Source organism: Pongo pygmaeus, chromosome 14, assembly GCF_028885625.2.
Source record: "Pongo pygmaeus isolate AG05252 chromosome 14, NHGRI_mPonPyg2-v2.0_pri, whole genome shotgun sequence".
NCBI lineage: Eukaryota > Metazoa > Chordata > Mammalia > Primates > Hominidae > Pongo > Pongo pygmaeus.
Window position 1 is genome coordinate 54,021,367 of NC_072387.2, and position 24,021 is coordinate 54,045,387.

The following is a 24,021-nucleotide window of genomic DNA, read 5'->3' on the forward strand; positions in this document are numbered from 1 at the left end:
ATATCAGTTTTTGTATTATAGATAAGAATGCCTGTTTTAATTGCTGTGTCTGATAGGATGTTAGGTGATAAAGTTTTCTATGTGCTCCCCTCCCAGTGTAGTTTAGTGGTATATTTGGTATGTTTATTCAGTCATTACATGGCCTGTATCCTGGATGCTCCCTTGTGTAGTAGACCTTTTGGCTTAAGGGTAACCACTTGCGGTAAATGTGCTTACTTTGTTTTTCTTTTGGTGAGGGACTGGGGTATAAGAGTGGTCTGGCTGTGACATCTGCATGCTGGTTAGGGATTAGCTGTACTTTCCAATTTCTGCATGCAGAATGAGTGGACTGGCCTGTGTGGTAGGGAGTCTGTTTCCTAATCAATTCTCTGGCCATTAATTTTTTTTTTTTAATTTCAATAGTTTTTTGAGTACAGGTGGTTTTTGGTTACATGGATAAGTTGTTTAGTGGTGATTTCTGAGACTTTAGTGCACCTGTCACCCAAACAGTGTACACTTTACCCAATATGGAGTCTTTTATGCCTTACCCGCCTCCCAGTCTTTGCCCCGGAATTCCCAAAGTCCATTGTCTCATTTTTATGATTGGCCATTCTTTTTGACAGTAACTAAATGACTGTTAGGTCTTCATTTCTGTGTATTTCCATCTTTATAATTAATGTAAATTAGTGGGATTTTCATTACTAATTTAGTAGTTGGTGTCCTCCTTTGTATACTGCATGATATTCTTTAGGCAATGAGTCTATGCTAATTTTTAAAAAATATCTGTTTCAAAAATAGCATATTGTAGCTATTATCACATAAAGAAAAAGCCTGTTATTTGGATTGGCCAGTTACTTGAACAAAAACATTTCTGATATTCAGAATGTATCCAGTCTTAAATCTGAATAGTTTCCAAATGTCAAGTTGAAAAAATATATATGTACTTTGTATAAAGAACATGTTCATGTTGCCAAACACTGCTGAAAACGATAACATTCCTTCTGATTTCTTTATACAGCAAATTGCACAGAGTTTGAAAGATGAACAGAAGAAGGTACCTTCAGAAGCTTCGTTTTCAGATGTTCACTTAGAAGAAGGAGAGTCTAACAGTCTGACAAAATCTGGTATGTTATGATGTCTTAACTGCCAGCATTTATTCATTTGGGTTAACAAACCTTTACTGAGGACTTGTCCTGTCCCAGGCATGAAAAACAACTTGTGCCTTTGAGTAGCCCACACTTTATGGGGGGAGATTGCCAAGCCACAGACAGAATTCAGTGGTGAGTGAGATGCTAATGGTTTGCACAGGGTGCCCTTGGACCATGGATGAGGGGCATGGAAATTGCGAAGGGAGATGAGCTCTGTGTGTGGGAAGGTGGGCTCAGTGTGGGGTGTGGTGTCTGAGAGCTATAATGTGTTTATACAGAGTGTGAGAGAGCCAGGTGAAGTAAGTTTGTTTAAGATAGAATAGAATGTAGGAAGGCATGCAGGAATGGAAAACCATGGCTATTTTGCATAATTCAAGTGGTTTGGTATGTTTGGGCCCAGGTTGTATGTGGGGAAGGAGCAGGTAAAATAGGCCAGATAGGGATAGATGTCATGTGATAGTCTCATGGCCTTTGGACTTCTAGCTGGCATAGCGTATCATGGTGACTGGACCATCAGATTTGCATTTTGTAAACAGACTGAGTGTCTGGGACTGGAGTAAAATATTATTGACACAGTTGTATGGGATGGCTTGGACTAGGGTACATGTTATACAAGGAGCAAAATTGTCCCAAGAATCACCCTGGATACTCATTAGGGACCTAGATAGCAAGCTAGATGGGAAGTAAGCCATCCCTTCCCCACCCAGCTATAAGAGTGGCCCTAAAGCCTAGCTCCCCATAGGACGACTGGGAAGGTGGGTACTGTAACACCATGGGCTTTAAAGAGCCCCAGCTACCTCAAGATCCCCAGGTGAAGGGCATCATCAGGTGTTCTGAGTCTACTCTATAAACAGTTGCTACACTAAATCCAGACTGTCAAGCAGCTGGATATTGCCCATCTGACAAAGCCATTTTATCATGCTCGCCCTGTAGGAGGGAGGACCCACAGAGGGCTGAAATTTCCTCCTCTGCAATAGAACCCATACCATGTCCTAGTATACCTCTTGGTCCTAGTATACCTCTTTATGAGTACTGGAGAGACGAGAGTACATTTCTGTCTTGCCAACCCCGGACTTGTGCGTTTTCTCTTTCCCCACTAAAGCCTACTTTTTAACCTATTGCTGGCATTACAATGAGGCAGTAATGGGTTATTGGCAGAACTGTAGAGACTGATCAGGAAGTTGTTATGTTTTTCCATCTGAAAGATAAAGGTGGTTTGAACCAGGATGGTGTTGGGGGGATGGAGAGAAATACAGAGATGAGGGATATGGTTAGAAGTTTGAATCAGTAGAATTTGATGGCACCTCAGATGTGAGGGTTGAATAAGGTCCATGTGGAACAACTGAGAAGGTCTGTATTATATGGTTCTAGAAGCTGTACTGTCCAATATGGTAGCCACTGCCATTGAGCATGTGAAATGTGGCTAGTCTGAATGTGCTGTTATTGTGGCTAGTCTGAATGTGCCATAATTGTGTAAGATTCACACCAGATTTCCAAGACTTAGTATGATATAAGGAATGGAAAACAGGCTGGGTGCAGTGGGTCACGCCTATAATCCTAGCACTTTGGGAGGCTGAGGCGGGCGGATCACCTGAGGTCAGGAGTTCAAGACCAGGCTGGCCAACATGGTGAAACCCCGTCTCTACTAAAAATACAGAAGTTAGCCAGGCGTGGCTGCATGCGCCTGTAATCCTAGCTATTCGGGCAGATGAGGCAGGAGAATCTCTTGAACCTGGGAGGTGGAGGTTGCCATGAGCCGAGATTGTGCCACTGTACTCCAGCCTGGGCGAAGAGTGAGACTCCATCTCAGAAAAATAAAAAAAAAAGGAAAATATCTCAGTAATTTTTATATCGATTACATGTTAAAATGATATTTTGAACATATTGGATTGAATAAAATATACTAAAATTAATCCTGCTTCCTTTTTTTTTTAATTTTTTTGAGAGACAGAGTCTCACTCTGTTGCCCAGGCTGGAGTGCAGTGGTGCAGTCTTGGCTCACTGCAGCCTCCGCCTCCCGGGTTCAAGCAGTTCTCCTCCCTCAGCCTCCCAAGTAGCTGGGACTACAGGTGCGCACCAGCACGCCCAGCTAATTTTTGTATTTTTTAGTAGATATGGGGTTTCGCTATGTGTTGGCCAGGCTGGTCTCGAACTCCTGACCTCAAGTGATCTGCCTGCCTTGGCCTCCTAAAGTGCTGGGATTACAGGTGTGAGCCACTGTGCCTGGCCAATCCTGCTTTCTTTTTACTTTTTTTTTTTCTTTCGAAGAGATGAGGTCTCACTGTGTTGCCCAGGCTGGTTTTGAACTTCTGTGCTCAAGCAATCCTCCTGTTTTGGCCTCCCAAAGTGCTGGGATTACAGGCATGGGCCACCATGCCCAGCCATTTTTTTTTTTTTTAATAGACACGGAGTCTTGCTGTGTTGCCCAGGATGAGTCTTGAACTCCTGGGCTCAAGCAGTCCTCCCACCTTGGCCTCCCAAAGTGCTAGAATTACAGATGTGAGCCACTGTGCCTGGCCTCTTTTTACTCTTTTTTTGGAGACAGGGTTTGGTTCTGTCGGGTAGGCTGGAGTGCAGTGGCATGATACTGGCTTACAGCAACCTCTGCCTCTTGGGCTTAAAGCTAACCTCCCACCTCGGCCTCCCAAGTAGCTGGGAGTGTAGGCTCATGCCATCACGCCTGGCTAGCTTTTTTACTTCTTAAAATGTGACGTTTTACTGTGTCACATTTATGATTTACATTATTTCTATTGGACAGCACTGCCCTAGAGCTGTAGAGAGAAAGACTGATGTAGAAATAAAGGATGAGGTGTAGTTGGTGCTTTGGGCTTGTGTAAGATCATCCTAGGACAGATTGTAGAGTGACTGTAGCAGACGTCTTGGGAGAGAAACTGAGCCAGTGCTGACATTAGGGAGCAAATGGAGATAGAGGAGTAAACTAAGCCCACCAAGAAAGAACAGCCAGCGAGGTCAGAAGTGGGCAAGTGAGAGAGTGTGATTGATGTCAGAGGAGGAGGGGTTGGCAGTGTAGTTTGCGTAAACAGGTGAGAAGATTGAAATCTCAAGAACATTGTAGTTGTAAAGTGGCATGCTAAGTTTTAAAACTTTAGAGGTGGAATAGTTGAGAGGAAGAAGGAAGTCTGTAGAAAGTAATAAGAATGCGATTCTGCAAGTATTAAGAAAATCTGCCCCTGGGGTAGGCGTGTGAGGATGGAAGAGAAAGTCTTCGGGGTTGAGAAGGTAAGGATGAACAGCTCGTCATCTGTGCAGTTATCAGTGTTATCACAATGGCGATAGAACTTGGGGTGGAAAGCAAGGCTCTGAGTCAGGTAGGAAGTGGAGCAAAACCAAAAAGAGTACGTCATAATCACTTTTCCTGGTTTCCTGGTTCCCTGGTTCCCACCTCTAAAGCTGGAAGTGAGAGAATGAGAAGCCTCTGAAAGGAGGGCTTTAAATGATGTGAAGTTCATGGCATAGAAGGAGGTGTCAGGGCAGATTGGTGGAGGGACCCATCTTGTGAAGAGACCAGTTATCAGTACCTCAAAAAGTACAGCTTTGTTCTGTATGTAGAGCAAGTAAGGGGGAGGTGAGGCCCGTGGAGGACGACGGAGGCAGACGTGCGGGAGGGCTGTGGGAGAAGCCCTGGTCCCGGGGCCTGCTCTGCTCCTCAGGAGAGGCAGCCAGAGGGCACTTGGCTTTTGATGGTTTGCCCCGGTGAACTCTAGTATTAGTTACATAGGAAAGGGAAAAAATGAACACAAGCCGACTTCTGGCTTTAAAGTACTTAAACACATTTGTTTGACTAAACTTTTATTTGGGAGAATTCTTTTGGCACTTTATTTTGAAGAAGGGATCCTGCACATACCATATTCCTAAGGAAAACTATAAATATTTCATCTCCTAAATATTCTTTGATGTAATTTGTTTATTCTTTTTCTTTAAGAAACTTAATACAAATTAAATGTTAGTTTAAAGTGAGCTCTTATGGAAGAAATTTAAAAATTATACAAGTTAAAGAGTGGTGAGAGAGAGAGAGAAAAAAATTATACAAGTAGTACTTGTTTTTGGAAAAAAAGCTTACAGAATTGTAAAGTGAAAGTACTGGCCAGGCACAGTGGCTCACACCTGTAATTTCCAGCACTTTGGGAGGCTGAGGCGGGCAGATCACCCACGGTCAGGAGTTTGAGACCAGCCTGACTAACATGGCAAAACCCCGTCTCCACTAAAAATACAAAAATTAGCTGGGTGTGGTGGCACATGCCTGTAATTCCAGCTACTCGGGAGGCTGAGGCACAAGAATTGCTTGACCCCAAGAGGCGGAGGTTGCAGTGAGCTGAGATCGTGCCACTGTACTCCAGCCTGGGCAACAGAGCCAGACTCTGTCTCAGAAAAAAAGAAAAAAAAAAGGCTGGGTGTGGTGGCTCATGCCTGTAATCCCAGCACTTTGGGAGGCTGAGGTGGGTGGATCACTAGGTCAGGAGATCAAGACCATCCTGACCAACATGGTGAAACCCTGTCTCTACTAAAAATACAAAAAATGAGCCAGGTGTGGTGGCATGAGCCTGTGGTCCGAGCTACTCAGGAGGCTGAGGCAGAAGAATCACTTGAACCCAGGAGACGGAGGTTGCAGTGGGCCGAGATCGTGCCGCTGCACTCCAGCCTAGGTGACAGAGCCTAGGTCCATCTCAAAAAAAAAAAAAAAAAAGGAAAGAAAGCACTTAAGCTTCAACATTTCCCTCATCCTGTTCCCCTCAAATCTGTGCTATACAACCTCCAGGCCTTCTTGTAAGCATGTGCTGCTATAACCATTTATAAAAAGGAATTAATGTGTGCTCTGTAACTTATTACCAGTGTATCATAGATCTACTTCTATTTTCTTATTATTGAAAACATTCCAAATATACAGAAAAGTTGAAAGAAAGATGAATGATGAACACCCATACCCACAACTTTGATTCAAGACTTAACATTTTATTTTTTATATATATTTATATATATATATACACACACACACACATATATATATACACACATATATACACATATATGTGTATGCATTGGGGTGTGTGTGTAAATATATATTTTTTGAACTATTTTAAATTATTGACATCATTGACACTTCACCGTTGAGTATTTCAGCATCTCCAAAAAATAATGACATCTTTTACTTAACAATAAACCATTATTGCACTAAAAATTTAATGAGTTTGCTAATGGCCTCTAATGCCTAGTCCATCTTTCAATATCACCTGTTGTCTCAAAGTATTATACCAGCTCCACTTTTCGTGCTTCATTTGAAATTTGGTCCCTCGACCCAGAAGTGATTGTACTTCCCTTACAGAGGTGTCTTTGCTCAACCATACTCCCCACCTGCTCTTCCTCACAGTCGCCAGAGTCTGCCTTTTCTGACCTTCCCAGTGGTGGGGGGAAGCCCGCTCTGGTCACCTGGGAATTGGATGTACTAACTAGGCCTGTATGTGATTTGACTCAGAGTGTGGAAGACAGGCTGACAGGTGAACCTAATTTGATTAATCCCCTTGTTTAGAAGTGCTTTGTTTTCTTGTTACTCCCCCACCTCCACAGGCTCCCACCTGCTTCCTTCCTCATGACTACATAGAGATCTGCTTCCTTTTTTTTTTTTTTTCAGACGTAGTCTCACTCTGTTGCCCAGGCTGGAGTGCAGTGGCGAGATCTTGGCTCACTGTAACCTCCGGCTCCCAGGTTCAAGCGATTCTCCTGCCTCAGCCTCCCCAGTAGCTGGGACTACAGGCACACACCACCACGCCTAATTTTTGTATTTTTAGTAGAGACGAGGTTTCACCACATTGGTCAGGATGGTCTCGAACTCCTGACCTCATGATCCGCCTGCCTCGGCATCCCAAAGTGCTGGGATTACAGGCGTGAGCCACTGTGCCCGGCCGATCTGCCTCCTTTTTAATGGCTGCATTCTATAATGTGATTATGCTTTTCCTATGTTCCATAAAGATTATTGATCACAATTTGGGAAAAGCAACTTGGGTTGAGCATATATATATGAAACTGGAATGTATGTATGTCCATATTCATGTGTATTCTCACTTACTGTGTTAAATCTCGCCTGTCACTGATTTAGATTTCTTAGGGTATTCTTGATGAAAACTGAGGTGGGAAAAAATTGGTGCCCTCTAGCTATTGACAGCTAATGAGAATAAGCAGTTTATAGTTGCCATGTAAATTATTGTAAGACAAATATCCACATGTGTGAAATGTGTCTTCTTTTCCACTTGGGTTTTAGGTTCAACAGAATCCCTCAATCCTAGACCACAGACCACAATTTCTCCAGCAGATCTTCATGGAATGTGGTATCCTACAGTTCGAAGAACTCTTGTCTGTCTCTCCAAATTATACAGATGCATAGATGTACGTGTATCTTTACTGTGAATTGCTTGCTCTTTCACTTGAAATATTTTTTAATTTACATTTTAAGATCTTGATAAAGTATTTTGTTGGATATTCTTAAAATCATGATTTTTAGATATAGAAGTAACTTGAGGTCAAGCTAATTTAGGAATTTCTAACCTGAACTTTCTATAGAAACTTATAATTCAGTAATGGGCTTTGGGGAGTCTATGGACACCTCAAAATTGTGGGCAAATTTTGCATGACTGTTTCATATGTGCATTCCTGAGGAGAAGACCCTGACTGCATTTAGAGCAATGATTAAATACAGCAGTCATGTAATGAATTGTGTAGATGCCACTATTTCTTAAGGATATGCTTCAAAAGGAGTATGCATTTACCCTTACACCACAGAGATATTTTATACCGGAGTCCTAGGACTGTACAGTTGTTTCATTGGGTAAGTAGAATGTATACTACTCTATATTTAATTTAAAATGCATAATTGCTGGGCTTTGTGCTTATAGATTTTGAAAGGCTACCAAAAGTGCCTTTTTCCCAGTTCTGGGACTCTTAAGGACAGGCCCAGATCACCTTTACAGACTTAGATGTCTCAGCCTTTTTGCCCAGCGCCTGAGATCTCTTCCAGAGAGAGGTTTGGACATTTGGCATCTCTTCCTCCCCAGGGTGTCCATTAGGTTTATTGAATAATGATATTAGGCTAAGATTCAGCAACTTCCTGCAGTGGAGTCAGGATCCCAAGGAAAATACGCAGGAGGCATATTCCACATAGAACCCATTGTCATCACAGACTCTAGTAAATAAAGCCTCTTAGGGTGCTTAACAGGGATTTTAGCTTAATAGTAGGTAGGCCTGAGGAGGTCACTATGCCAGTTTTGTCTTATGCCTTAGGCTTGCTTATTCTTTTTCACATAGCTTATATTCAAATCTTAACACTTTTAGTCTTACCGATCAAAGGTGAGGAAAGACAATCCAGTGTAAAATACATTAAGGCTGAGCAAGGGAAGGCGAGGGTCTTGGTCTAAGCTGCTCATCTTAAGCTCTCTTAGGCAGGGTTAGTGACCCAGCAGGTGGCAGCTCTGATCTCTCCTTCCTATAGTAATAGCCTTGTGGGAAACCACAGAACGGGGAGAAGCAATGTAAAAAGAGAATAACATCAAGTTGGAGACCAGGGCCCAGGACAGTGGCCTAATAATGAATAGGCTCATATTTATGTAGAGTGGAGGCTGGGAGGGAAGCAAGGGGACTGACAGGAGTCCTGGTCCAACCACCATGCCACACCTCTGGGAAGATAGTAATGGCAGAATTAAATTAAGAATCATATTGCCCATACCATTTGGTAACCTGTTTTTTTTTTTTTTAAACTCCATTATGAATTTCACCGCTTCCTTCAGCATTCTTTGATTTCATAAACAGTATTCTATAATTTAGATTTAGTTCTATTTTATTTGTCAGTCCCGTGTCTTTGAACATTTATGTTATTTCCAGTTTATGGCTGTTCTACATAATACTGTAATGAAGAGCCATGTACATGATTTCCTAAAATACAATTATGATGTATTTTTAGAAGTGGATTTACTGAGGGTTTGTTTTAAAGTTGGTTTTAGAGATTTAAAAAACAGCCCCATATGAGATCGTGCTGGAGCGAAGGCTCCATGAGGTCAGAACCATGCCTGCCTATATTTCTAGCATCTAGCACAGTGCCTAGCATGCTAATCAATATTTATTGAATGGTCACATGAATGTTTCCAGAGATGACTGCATATTACATACCTATGTGTTGGTCTAGAAAGGTTGCATTGGAATAGGAAACCAGGAAGGATCATACAAGTAGTAAATTAATCCAACCATGAGGGCAAGCAGGCATTGTCATTTGCACTTACAGCCTAGGATTTTCCTTTTTTTTCGTTTTGTCAAGTGCCACAGGCTGATTATTCTCTTTTATTCCACCAGAGGGCAGTGTTCCAAGGATTATCACAGGAAGCATTGTCTGCCTGCATTCAGTCCTTACTGGGAGCGTCAGAGTCTATCAGCAAAAACAAGGTTTGATGAAGTGTTAGGTGAAATCCTGTTTCCTGGTAAAATATTGTGGAATATAGCATTTACTTATAGGCACAGAAGTTTAAAGCTGTTTTGGCAGTAGGATTTGTTTAACATGATTGAATTTTGAGGCTCTTTGAGAGAAACTGTTATTTCATTATAGTGCTAAATAAAGACTGTACTATATAAGAGAGTCCAACTTTGCTAAAGTACCAAAAGTGGTATTTAGGTTACACATTCTGTAGGGTAAAGGTTTCTTGTTGTAGTCCTAGCCACTGGAGAAATGGTACTATTTCCCTGGAATACCAAGAAAGCATTTTCAAGGAAACATCACAATTTATAATCATCTCTCTCTACGATAATGTTTTAAATAGTTGAATGTTCTTACATGGAGGAAATGAGTCAGTCAATTTTGAGGACAGGTAATTGTGGCTCTGGGTTGTGTGACTAGAAGGAGTCACCATGACTGTGTGGCTTACAATTTTGTTTGTTTGTTTTTGAGACAGGATCTTGCTTTGTCTCCCTGGCTGAAGTGCAGTGGTGTGATCATAGCTCACTACAGCCTCGATCTCCTGAGCTCAATCCATCCTCCTACCTCAGCCTCCCAAGAATCTGGGACTACAGGCATGTACCTTCATGCCCCGGCCAAGTTTTGTATTTTTTGTGGAGACAGGATTTTGTCATGTTGCTCAGGCTGGTCTCAAACTCCTCGGCTCAAGTGATCTGCCCACCTCAGCCTCCCAGAGTGCTGGAATTACAGGTATGAGCCACTGTGCCCGGCCTATTTTTTTTTTTTTTTTTTTTTTTTTGAGAGAGGGTCTTACTCTGTCACCTAAGCTGGAGTGCAGTGGTATGATCTCTGTTCACTGCAGCCTCAACCTCCAGAGGTGAAGCAATCCTCCTGCTTCAGCTTCCTGAGCAACAGGACTACAGGCACCTGGCTAAATTTTTTATTTTTTGTAGAGACAGGATCTCGCCATGTTGCACAGGCTGGTCTCAAATTCCTGGGCTCAAATGATCCTCTTGACTCAGCCTTCCAAAGTGCTGGGATTACAGGTGTTAGCCCCCGTACTTAGCGGTTTACAGTTTTTAATCCAGAAGGGGTCTGGGGCTGAAGGCTGCCGGCATGTGCTTCTCCCACAGACCCTGAGATTTTTTTTTTTCCCCCAGGAAGTAGAGCATGTTCAAAAGTGTTGCTTTGCTTAACTCTCCTCTTAAAACACCTGTCACCTATAGGGAAGGAGCTGTGGGAGCTGTTTCTAGCCAAAATTTTCTTCCCACTTGGAGTATTCAAATCCTGTGAACTTTTTTTGATATATGGATTTATAAACGTGACTTTTAAGTTCAAGGCTTTTATGTATATATATAATATATACATATAAATTATATATATAAAAGTGATATATACATTTTATATATATGTAACTCTCCACAGAATGATTTGGGATCTCGTTGCTAGGAAAGCTCTATCTTTGTGACCACTATATTTTTCTCGTTCATGAAATGGAGAGGTGAAATGAAATTTTCACTTGGGGACTAGAAATAAAGTTATAGACAGGCAGATTTAAGTTTTAACAAGTATTTCCAAGTCTGTGCTCGCATATTTTTGATAATAGGTGAAATTAGAAAACACATGTCTAATGTTAAGGAAATAGTTAAGTAAATTGTGGCATGTTTTATATAACAGTATTACGTAGTCATTAAAGTTTTAAAAATGAAACAATAAATTTAACTTAAACATGAGACAACAGATATTTAAGATGCAAATCAGATAATATGGTATGACTATGTAATAAAATGCACTGAAGAAAATATGTACCAGTGAAAGCTTTTAGGTGACTATGGATGATTTTTTGTCTCATTCCCTATGCATTTCTTTATTTTCTACAGTGATCCTATGTTTCTCAGATCTCAGGAGGGAAAAATATGACCTAATTTTAAAAAAAGTTCATAGGCTTATGTCCTCTTGTACCACTGTCCTCTCTCTTTTTTTTTTTTTTTTTTTGAGACAGAGTCTCATCCCGTCACCCAGGCTGGAGTGCAGTGGCGCTATCTCAGCTCACTGCAACCTCCACCTCCTGGGTTGAAGCCATTCTTGTGCCTTAGCCACCCAAGTAGCTGGGATTACAGGTGTGCGCCACCACGCCCAGCTAATTTTTGCATTTGTAGTAGAGACAGGGTTTCACCATGTTGGCCAGGCTGATCTTGAATGCCTGACCTCAAGTGATCCACCCTCCTTGGCCTCCCAAAATGCTGGGATTACAGGTGTGAGCCACTGCACCTGGCCATGTCCTTTCTTTTAAGGGAGGCATGAAAAGCCTTTTGATAGTTCGGTCTTTTGCCCTCCTTATCTGTAGGCCATCCTCTTTTATCTAATTCTGTTTCCTACATATTATAAGAGGTTTAAATATGTATGGGGAAGCTCTCAATTTGATAGACACTAGCTTATTATTTTCATGGTTTCATGGTTGAGCTTGTGTATTTTTTTTTTTTTTTGAGACGGAGTCTCGCTCTGTTGCCCAGGCTGGAGTGCAGTGGCGTGATCTCGGCTCAATGCAAGCTCCGCCTCCCAGGTTCACACCATTCTCCTGCCTCAGCCTCCCTAATAGCTGGGACTACAGGCGCCCGCCACCATGCCTGGCTAATTTTTGTATTTTTAGTACAGATGGGGTTTCACCATGTTAGCCAGGATGGTTTCTATCTCCTTACCTCGTGATCCGACTGTCTCGGCCTCCCAAAGTGCTGGGATCACAGGCGTGAGCCACCGCGCCCGGCCAAGCTTGTGTACTTTTATCTTAAAAAGTGATCAGTGAAAATGGATTAATGTCTTAAAGAGTTTTTTAAGGCAAGGAATTGTTCTTACATACTTAAACTGAGTACCTGTCAACAAATTAACATGATACTATTTGCTGGATTATAATAGCTTTAGTGAAGTAATAAAATCTATATGATACTATTTTTGTCATCAGAGTTGTTAGGTCTTTTAAAAATAGAGCAAGTATTTAAAATGTGTAGCATTTCCCACTTACTTTGTGCTCTGTGTTCCCGTATGCAGAGTGAGTTTCCATGACATAAGTCACTGATTATGTTTATTAAAATCAGTGGAGAGAGTAAGCGAGACTGGGAAAGAATCTTCATTTAATAACTCCTTTAAAATTTATATTGCTTACTGTAAGATAACTTTATCTTTTCCTAAGGTAATATAAAAGTTTCATTAGCAATATTTTCAAAATAAGATTCTGCCTTGAGTAACAGCAAGAAGGAGCAAATACAGTCTTGCTCTTATTAATATACAAACTTTTCTGAAATGAGAGCTATGATTATTCAGTATTTGAGGACTGGGTCAGAGGTTTGAGAACTGAGCTTGAATCACAAGACTCTTGTGGATGGGTCCTGAGAGGGCAGAAGGACATGCTGGACCTTCAGGGATGTGGGTAGTCAGAACTCTGTTGGTGGCAGGAGGATCCAAAATGGCAACCCCAAATCATTTTACATTTGTATAAATATAAGTATGTCTGATGTTCTAGATATTGAAACCACTTTGACCAAATAGTGAAAGCCATGTTCCTGAGGAGAAACTAGAATGCCAGGCCAGGTCAGGATCCTGCTTATTCTTTGAGCCTTTGTTTACCTCCTCTGCTCTGGGCCACTGTTAGGCTGCATCATCTCTTCTACCTCTGCACCAGGTGAAAGTAGATTGGACTTCTCTTTGTAAATGTGTTGCTTTACAGCCTTGTGTCTGACTTTCTTGGATTTTTAAAGTAGAGCAAGTGACAGTGCAAATAAGAGTTTGAAGCAAGGTTTTTTAACTTAATTCTAGCATGGGGAGAGTTCATTGCACAACAAAAGGGAATTGACACCATAGCCTGTAAACCTAGGTAGATTAATGTTGATTAGTAATGTATGCTGTATATGCTTTTATTTTGATTTAATATGTGATAATATCCATTTTTCTGTCTTATAATTTAGACTCAGATTGATGGACAACTTTTCTTAATTAAGCACCTTTTGATACTTCGTGAACAAATTGCTCCATTTCACACTGAATTCACCATTAAGGAAATTTCCCTGGACCTCAAGAAAACTAGAGGTACTTTGCTGTCCTGGCTGGCACACTTGGGTGTGTTTGATCTGTCCAGATGTGTCAGTACAGGTTTTAGGTTTATTTTATGTTCATCTGCAATTCTTTGCATGCTTTGCTTGCCAAATACGTTATTTGTTCGTACTAAGCTGAGCTGTCACATGCTAATGACTTCTAACTTGCTGTATTTTCTTTATGAAGGGAACTGTATCTGGACATTTCAGTTTGTAATATTAGGCTCATTTAGACTCTGCCACATATTCCTACAACCAGTTAAAAAGTGAAAAATCTGTATAATAACTGCTTCCTAAGTAAGTAATGTCAACTAGTTGGGATGATTTTAAGCACTGAGTTGAGTTTGTCAGTTTATGAAAATTCAGGAAGCCAGCTGGGTAAAATGAGAAGAGTACTTATCTAAGAATCTGAAAGCATTGGGTTTTCTTCCTGTCCCATCATTTCCTGGCCCTTGTGTGATCTTGGGTGGGTGTTTTAGCTTACCCATGCCACCTTCCTTTTAGGTAAAATGAGCATAATGAACTTGTCATGATACCTTCACGAGGTTATCAAGATCATTAAGACCGAAAAGGAATGAAAATGTATGTTAACATCTTCATAAATTTCAGGTGCTTAAATAAACTTCAGTGGTATTAAATCAGTAATCATGTAAGATAGGGTCTTTGAGTTGGTAATAGACATTGAATCATCTTGAGAAAGATGATTCATCCATCCTAATGATTTGTCTCTGAATTAGTAAGAGATGATTTCTAAAAGACCAGAGTAGTTAATTTCTAAGATAATTGATCTGAAGCAGTTAAGGATATACCATAAACATCCCTCATGTCCCTTAATTACTTACAAATTTATGTAAACTTTATCTTAAACATTTCTAAGAGATTTATGCTCTGATGCCTTAAGCCATTCATTTATGTGATCAGTTAACTTCTCTCTAATGTTTTGGGGCAATTAAAAAAACGGTCACTCAAATTATTTTCTATGTGTTACAGTTTAGAGGAACCCCAAATATAGGATGTTCAAGGATAGCAGGCTTTTAGTTCCCCAATTCCTGTGCCTATCTGATAGTGGATTTGATTTAACTCACCCGAGAGCCAGTGTAACCTCATGATGAGTCCTCTTAAAACAGTTTGCTCTTTTTTGTTCCCTAGTGCTCTCTCTTGTCCACCACGGAGAATATGTTTTGGTTCTGTAAAGCATGTGTGTTATGTACTTTGTGATTTTAAAATTTTTAAATTATTTTTGTTTTTTTCTCTAATCTTGGAAGTGGCACACCATGTGTTTTTGTTTTGGTTTGGTTTTTAAATAGGAGCCAGATTTCCTGGCTTTTGCCTTTACAGAACACATAGTTTTTTTAAAGCTTATTCTCATCAGAGGCTTCCATCTCCCACCCATTCTGGTTGATTTCATTCATTCCTTTCAGTGTGAGGTGTGGGAATCATGCTTTTACACCTCGAAGAATTCCCAGCTTCTGACAGTTCTTACTTTAAGTGATGGGATAGAGCAGGGTTGATTTACTTTCTTTCATTTTTTTCTAAGTTGTAATTTGTTGCTGCTTGGTTCTAGTGTAGATCAACTGAGGTGCGAGAAAGTGAAATATCTTGAGATTGTGGCAAAATTTGGTTGAAAGTGTGTTTTCCTCCAAATATTACAAAGCCTGTGTAACTCTACCATATGATGATTTGATTCTGTGCAGACAGAATCTTTTAGGGGTCTTATAGAAAAGACAGCAGACACAACTATTTACTAAAGCTTTACTCTGAATACTGAACTGATAGAGAGAGGGTCTTCTTCATTACTACCAGGGTCAAGGCAGTAAGTATTATGGTAGTGTGTGCTTGCAAAACCAGGGTTAGAAGCATTTCATGCTTTGCTTTATCTAGTCTGGCAAAGCAAAGAGATGTTTTTTTCTTACTCACTTAATAATACTTGCTATCTTTTACGCCTCTAATCTCTCAAGACTAACATTATATCGTATTGCATTTGAACATCAATGAGACCTCAGCTAATACTTTACATAGATTCTAGTTAGTCTGGAGGTTAAGGGGTAAATATGTCCTTTTGGTGTTTTCTTCTTGGCTGACACATTAGTTTATTACTCTACTTCAAATGAATAAATTTCTGTGCCAGCCAAGATTTTAACAAAGAAGCTGGGTAAGTATATGAGCATTTTTTAAAAACCTATTTAATATCCTGAAAGTAAAGCAGTGAAATTTTAAGGTGCCTATTACCATTTATCATTTTTCTTTTTTTTGGTAAGTGAATAATTGAGATTAATAGTCATTTTGCAATTTGAACTTCTAGAAAATAACTGTGAGTACCGTAGCCATCATTGGTGCTCATCTCACTCTCAACCTTTCATGGAGGTGAGTTGCTGAAGGTGAATTGGCTTTTTGCCTTGTGGTGGTAGAGAACTGGTGTATGTTACTCATGGCTTTGCTGTTGAAACTTTACATGTTCACTGGATGAGTAATTTTGTTTCACAGATGCAGCATTTAAAATCCTGAACCCTATGACAGTTCCAAGATTTTTTAGGCTGAATAGCAACAATGCCTTGATAGAGTTCTTGTTGGAGGTGAGAAGGAGTCTGTTTCATTGGTGGTGGGAGATAAACGACATTCTTTACCTGTCTGGTGATTTCTAGGCACATAAAAACAGGAGGAAATTGTTATCTTCTTTTTAAGGGTACTCCTGAGATAAGAGAACATTATCTTGACTCTAAAAAAGACGTAGACCGTCATCTGAAATCGGCCTGTGAGCAGTTTATTCAGCAGCAGACCAAGCTGTTTGTAGAACAGCTGGAGGAGTTCATGACAAAGGTATAGACCTTGGTGCCTATTTGGTAAAGTCATTTTGCATTCTTCCCTAGATTTCCTTTTGAATTACTCTCTTGTGTAAACTCTGGCAGAAGGAGATATTAAGCTCAAGTCTTAATGATTCTGTCTAGGAAATCACTGTGTTTCCTATTATGGAAGCTTTCTGGTTTATGGACTTTTAGATATGCTTGCACGGTTTTTGTTTTTAAGAGGAAGAGTCGAAATATTGCAAAGCTAGTTATAGCTGACCGCTGGTTAGCTGTGTTCTGTTTATCCTCCTTGTAGGTTATCTGCATGTGGGCTGGGACTCTCACTTTCTCCTGGACTTGCATGGCAGCAACCACAGTCCTGGGAATCAGGGTTTCCTATTCTTAAAATGGGTGATTTGTTTTCCTCTTTGTTTTACATGCCATTTTTCTCTTCCATTTTGCGTGGATAATTGAGAACTGAAGACTTTTATAACATAGCATTGTTAACTGTCAGATATATGGATTTAATGTACAGTCGGTCCTCCTTCACATCGGTGGTCTCCTCCTGGAAACTGACTTTAAGTGAAACAACATAAAATGAAACCAATCTTTTTTTCCTCATCAACAGTATAATGAAACAATGTTGAACCGTTGAAGGAAACGACTTTATTTGAGGACATGCTGTGCGTCATTTCACTTAAAGTCACAGTTTTCAGGAACCTATTGCTGATATTGAGGACTGACTGTATGTGTGGATAGTATATTCTCTCTGTCTGTCTGTCTTCTAAGCTAAAATCCATTAACTGGCAAATGTCAGCAAAGAGAAAAGCAGATCATGGCTATTTTGACATTCTTGTTTCAACCTAATCATTTAAAAAAAATTTAAGTGTCATCACTAAGGACTTAAAGATATTTAAGAAGTCTTGAAATTAGGCTGGGTGTGTTGGCTCACACCTATAATCCCAGCACTTTGGGAGGCTGAAACAGGAGGATTGCTCGAGCCCCCAGAGTTTGACACTGGTTAACAGTCCTGGGCGACATAGTGAGACCTAGTCGCTACAAAAAATGAACAAAATTAGCCATGTGTGGTGGCATGTGCCTATAGTCCCAGCTACTTGGGAGGCTGAGGTGGGAAGATTGCTTGAGCTGGGAGGTCAAGGGTGCAGTGAGTCAAGATCATCCTACTGCACTCCAGCCTGGGTGACAGTGAGACTGTCTCAAAAAAAAAAAAAAATAAATAAATAAATAAAATAAATTTAAAAAAGAGAGAAAGAAAGAAAAAGTCTTGAAATTTTTATTTATTAAGCCGCTACTGTTTACCCCAGACTTGTATCAGAGGACATCATAAAAATAATAAAAATATGATGGCTCTTATTTTCAAATTTGGCTAGTCTTAACTGACAGACAGGATATATGTATGAAATAACAAGGAGACAGCTATGCAATTGTTCATTAGAAACTTCTTGTTGGGTCCATCAACGCTAATATGCCTGAGGCCTGTGGTAAAGACAGAAAATACGAGTTTTAAAAAATAATTAAAAAGGCCAAAAATGCATAGAAATGTTAAAACAAAGTACTCTTTTGTTTATCACTGGCATATATTGCTTGTTAAGTGGATTTTATTCCAAGTATTTGGAATGTGTGCATATGCATTTTTTTTCCCACCACAAAAGCCATGAAAAAGGAGGGGGATAGAAATACTTTCTCCTAGGTTTTGATTTTTTTAGAAAGGTTTGAGTATTGGTACTTTGTAATTTACAGATAACTTACAGTTTTTACTGAAACTACCCTTGTGAAAAACAAGCTGGTAGATTGTAGTGTATATTTCTGGGAGAACATCCACAGTAGTACTGGTGGGAAGTGTTATAGATGAATATTGTACAATAACAGAACAGCAGAATGAATCTTCTGAAATAAGCAAGTTGATTATAATGAAATCTAGGATTAAAGGGTTGTTCTAGAACAGCACAGTTTTTTTAGAAATCAAGAGAATAAAAATTCACACGTGCCCATAGTCTTAGCTACTCTGGGTGTCTGAGGTGGGAGGATGGCTGAGTCCAGGAGTTCAAGACCAGCTTGGGCAACATAGCAAGACTCTGTCTCAAAACATTTTTTTTTTTGTAAAAGGAAATAGAGGTTTATGTAGAAAATATTCCAAGTCTGAATTATGTAATGGTTCTCCGTGGACATGCTACATGCATATAGCAGGGATCCCTGAACAAATGTTCATGGACCTGTTTTTATATTCCCTTCGTAATGGGATTGGGAAGGGAAAGGCCTTGCCTCTCATCCCCATTAGAAGCCAGTCTCATCCTGCGTGATCAGTCTCTGCTGCCCTTGCTCAGACCACTTGTAGTTGCCTCCCTTTTCCTCTGTCAACCCTGGGCCGTCACTGCTGCTCACTGAGTTTCTACTGAGTGGACAGTGCAGCCTGGAGGACTGAGCTTCCCTTTTATGGTGTCATATTCCAGATTCAGTTCCCTTTCATCCTGTGGCATAGAGTGAGTCAGAGACAAAGATACATATATGCGCACACACACACACGCGACCATTTCAGATACTGCATCTTAAAATTTGTGGACCAAAGATTTTTCACTTTTTACCTAGTGACTGTTACTAGCATTCTGAATAGCAGAGAAAGAGGAAGATTTTATAGAAAACTTTAAAATGATTTTCTTTAAAGGTAAACCTCAGCATTAATTACCTGCAAGTGCAGAATCTCATGCCTCTTTTATTTAGTTAGCTTTTTTTTTTTTTGAGACAGTCTTGCTCTGTTACCCAGGCTGGAGTGCAGTGGCACGATCTCGGCTCACTGCAACCTCTGCCTCCCGGGTTCAAGCAATTCTTTTGCCTCTGCCTCCTGAGTAGCTGAGATTACAGGTGTGTGCCACCATGCCTGGCTAATATTTTTGTATTTTTTGTAAAGACAGGGTTTCACCATGTTGACCAGGCTGGTCTCAAACTCTTGGCCTCAAGGCATCTGCCCTCCTCGGCCACCCAAAGTGCTGAGATTACAGGCAAGAGCCACTGTGCCTGGCCGTAGTTAGCATTTTATAATGCTTGTCCCTTGATAAATGATTGCAGGAAAATCAACACCCATAGGTACAGATGGGAAACAGTCTTTCATCTCATTTGGATATGTGTTTGTAGGTCTCGGTATTTATCATTTGGGTGTAAGCCTCATCAACAAAATGTCCTCAGCTTGTTTCTAAGTTTGGACTGGTTTTTAACAATATAGATGTATTACCACGTAGAGAATATTTTTAGGTTGTCAGAAGACTTGTTTTTGAGCTTAAAGAGTTGGGGTCTGATTTGGATCCCTTTCATCTACTGTAAATTGGCCTTGTTGTTTATGTAGCTTCTTCCTCTGTGCTCCTTGTTGAGACACTTTGTATGCATTAATTCTTACTACATCCCTGGAACCTGGAGTAAGAGAAGCATCTTTATTTGACAGGTCGAGAAACGGGTTGAGTATTCATGAGATAAACATTTCTACAACATCTTCACCTGTCTGGTTTCTGTTTAATACCTGATTTTTGGTACAATTATTGGTCTTTCCTGAGAAAAAATAAAATAAGTACTAGAAGAGCATATATGCTCTGTTGCCTCATTTCCTGCCCCTGGAAAAATAACCACTTCTCTAAGTATTTGGCCTGAGGGAATGTAATACTATTCTAAGGCTTAGGAGTAGAGGCTCATATGAAAACATTTGGCTTAGATTATTTTCTACCAAACTTCAAAAACTGTTGATACTTTTCTATCGTTCTAGAATTCCATTGTACTAAATGTTGCTTGAAACAAACTCTTAAGTAGGACTTGGGATGGTAATGGTTATAGTAGAAAGCAAGAACTTTGTGTCAAGGCAGCTGAGCCCTAGATCCTGCAACTGCGTCTGCCACCTTCTGACTGAAGTTAAGGTTATCAGGAGACAAAACAAGATCATATGTGTATCTGTAAAGTACTTGCTGCAGAAATGTTATTTTGTAGTACAGTTTGACAAATTTGAGGTGAAGATTTTGCTTTAGCACAAAGTCTAAATTAAGGCATTTTAAAGGAAGTATAATTCCAGGTTTGTAGCTAAGCTTAAAAGTGTTTTTTTTTTTCTAATGGGACCAATTTATGCTAAAAACTCAGACTTATATGTAGAAAATATTCATTTTCTTTCAAGCAATTTGATTATTACGAGTTTATTCTTAATATTCCCTCTGAAGTGTTGTTAATTTCTTCAGTAACACTATAAACTTAAATTTTTTTTCTTGATCTAGTGCATGTAATGGAGTTTGATCTGTAAGTTTAATTACTGCTCTCAAGGAGGTATAACCTAAAGGGAAATTAAGATAGAAAAATAGGTAAACATGAAACTGTATACAGCAATGTTATTGTGAGACGATGGGTGTTTGTTCATTGTGTAGGAATTTTTAAAAAGATGGGGCTTCACTTGACTAGCCTTAAAAAAATGAGGCTGATTGGGGAAAACTTTTGAAGCAAATGCTCTTTGAGGTTTGACTTAAAGATAAGTAAACTATCTGGATAGTAAATAGAGATGAATATACTAGTTTATATTTGTTTTTAACATAAAAATACTTGTGCGAAACCTAAATCTATGTTATGAAATTGGTTAAATTCTGGAGCAATCAGTGCAACAGCAGGCAGCCATTACTATTAAAACAAAACTGTTGGATGTGGGAAAATGACCAGAATGTAGATTTAGTGGGGAAAAAAGTTCACAGAACACTGTTCCCAGATTTGTAAATGTATACACATTAGTATATTTATATTTTTACAACGGACAATATTTTGGATAACATACACTAAAGTGTGAATGTATTTTTCTTTTAGCAGTGTCTAGTATCTATAATATATATGATTCATTTTTTAAAGTGCATCTCAAAAAATAAAGATATGGAGAGGGATGGAGTGAGAGGAGGAAAGAGGTGATTTTATACAGGTAGGCAGTATGAGCAAAGGCCTAGAGTGGTCCAAGAGGAGAAATAGAAACTAGAAATAAAGGGGAGGCTGAAGAGATCCAAGTCAACATTATACCCTGTGTCTGCCCATTATATACCCTGTGTCTAAATGTTTGTATGGCCTTTTGTATGAGAAATCTAGAGCTGGTGCTCGGGTTTTTCTGATGAGACTTTCCCGTGAGGCCAAAGCCGTGGACTGCACCTTTGGCACATGACTGTCTATTTTAAAACATGTTTTATGCAGTTTCTCTCTCTTACCCTCCCCAGCTTCCGCATAGCTCCACCACAGCTTACTGTCTTAGAAGCAGTCTTGTCTTGTTCAAGCAGCTAAATGCCCTTTTTTGGATCCGCTTCTCTATACTGCTGCTAAGGAATGAAAAGAGATGACTAGAAGATGGTCATTCAGGTCTATCTTTAGCACTGATTGGTGGGTCATATGTGACTTTTTGATGGTATTTGAAAATCTTATTTGTTTGTTTTAATGACATTCTCTCTGCCTGTGATACAGGAAAAATGATCCTCCATATGTAAAGGAGATTTTATCCAGCTAGGGTGACATTTTTCCAATTACATACAAAAATAATTTAATATCGACGTAACAGTCCCCTTAAGAGACACCTGTTTTGTGTTGACATTTCTCTAGGGCTTCATTTTTGTCTTCCTAGTGGGAAGTATTTCAGATAGAATGCCTCAGGACTTAGGTATGATTTTTAGCACGATAACCATATGCCTTGAAATCACAAAAGAAGTTTTACTAAAAATGTTGATTACTTATAAAGGATTATGAGATAATGCATTTTTTTTAGGGCTGCACATTTGATTATCATTGTGTTTTAATAGGTTTAAATGGTGTTGTGTATCCCTTGAGAGCAGTACCACCCTTGAGAGCAGTACCAGTTTAATTTGTCATTGATGAAATGAAACTTTTTTCTTTTTGTCTCCTCTATAAGGTTTCAGCGTTAAAAACAATGGCCAGTCAGGGAGGCCCCAAGTATACTCTCTCACAGCAGCCTTGGGCACAACCAGGTATTCTGATTTGACCATTTTGGATTTCTTTTTTAGGATGTTATTAATTTGCATTTATATAGTCCTTACTGTGACAGCTTGGAGTTGGTTTCCTATTCACTCTGGGGTGCTGCAATCTGAGTTAATGCAGGATTCAGTTTGGAGCTGACAGGTCTTAATTGGTTAGCACTACTTGCATTTCAGCAAGCATTCCAAGGAAGGAAGAATTTTTTTTTTTTTAAATCACCCAGTTAAAAATAAAATATGGCTAAGATGGAAACCCTTTGAGTCTGTTGATTTCTGTACACCCACTATTCATTGTGTTCAAGCTTTGATGAAAATACTGTGGTTGATAGGAAGAAATTATGGCGAGTGTACCCACTTTCAAGTGTATGAAGAAATGTTGGGCCACTATTTGGTTCCACATTTTGTCCAAGTTATCCTCTGTTGACATTTTAGAGTATTGGGAAAAAAAATTGTAAAAATTGAGGCGTCAGTTGGGAGTTGGCAGGCAATACTGTTGTCGGATTGGCAGATGTATTTGAGTACTGTTGTCGGATTGGCAGATGTATTTGAGATGTTCCCAGTCTTTTTCTTAAATGTAAATTTTTTTGTGCTGGAGGGTTTTGGGTTTTTTTTTTTTTTTTTTTTTTTTTTTTTGGTCTTTAGCGTTAGACATTTAAAATCATGACTAATTTTGTGAGTTATTTTTGGTACATCTTGTGGCATTTTAACTTGCCATTAAACCAGAATAAATCATTTTGTTAAATTGATATTTCTGGCCATTCTCTGGCCAATACTGTGATAGAGAGCCTTTGAAACTAAAATGGGCAAAATGATGAAAGAATGAGTGTTTTAATTATGGGTAAGCTGTGTCCAAGTTGGAGGGCAGCTTTCCACTCAGTGAGAGAGATCCAAAAAATGATTCTGGCTTTGCATCCATGAAAAATTGGCTGTGCACAGGCACCTAATCTGGAATCAACTTTTTAATATGATTGGTTTTCCATATTGAAAGAGCATTATATCTGTTAGGTATTCATTTTCTTTGGGAAAAAGGATTGAAGCTATTCAAAGCCTCCAAAATTTTAATTTTTTTTTTTTTTTTTTTGAGATGGAGTCTTGCTCTGTTGCCCAGGCTGGAGTGGAGTGGCGTGATCTTGGCTCACTGCAACCACCTCCTGGATTTAACCAATTCTGCTGCCTCAGCCTCCCAAGTAGCTGGGATTACAGGTGCCCGCCACCACGCCCAGCTAATTTTTGTATTTTTAGTAGAGATGGGGTTTTACCGTGTTGGCCAGGCTGGTCTCAAACTCCTGACCTCAGGCGATCCGCCCACCTCGACCTCCCAAAGTGCTGGGATTACAGGCCTGAGCCACCGCGCCTGGCCTCAAAATTTTTAATTATGAATGCCTTAGGTTAACTTGAAGTTGAACTGAGAAATTAGAAGAGTAGCTATGTATCACTTAGGAAGATTTGTAAATGTAGAGAATGTCAGTTGTCTTTTAAAGGAAGGTAGGATTTTATTTCAAAGGTTCCTCAGGTGAACTTTGATGATGTCAATATAGGTTTGAGTTCATTTGATTGCAAATAAACTGTGACATGCTT

At 39.7% G+C, this 24,021-nt stretch overlaps 1 protein-coding gene across 1 annotated transcript in view; it reads left to right on the plus strand.

Moving 5' to 3' along the window:
- The window catches only part of COG3 (component of oligomeric golgi complex 3), a 74,612-nt gene that overhangs the window by 34,507 nt on the left and 16,084 nt on the right, over nt 1-24,021 (plus strand). The window contains exons 14-20 of the mRNA XM_054446350.2: nt 998-1,103; nt 7,402-7,526; nt 9,480-9,569; nt 13,536-13,656; nt 16,146-16,234; nt 16,344-16,478; nt 22,362-22,437. Of these exons, the coding sequence (XP_054302325.1) occupies nt 998-1,103; nt 7,402-7,526; nt 9,480-9,569; nt 13,536-13,656; nt 16,146-16,234; nt 16,344-16,478; nt 22,362-22,437 (742 nt within the window). The remainder of the gene's footprint in view (nt 1-997; nt 1,104-7,401; nt 7,527-9,479; nt 9,570-13,535; nt 13,657-16,145; nt 16,235-16,343; nt 16,479-22,361; nt 22,438-24,021) is intronic.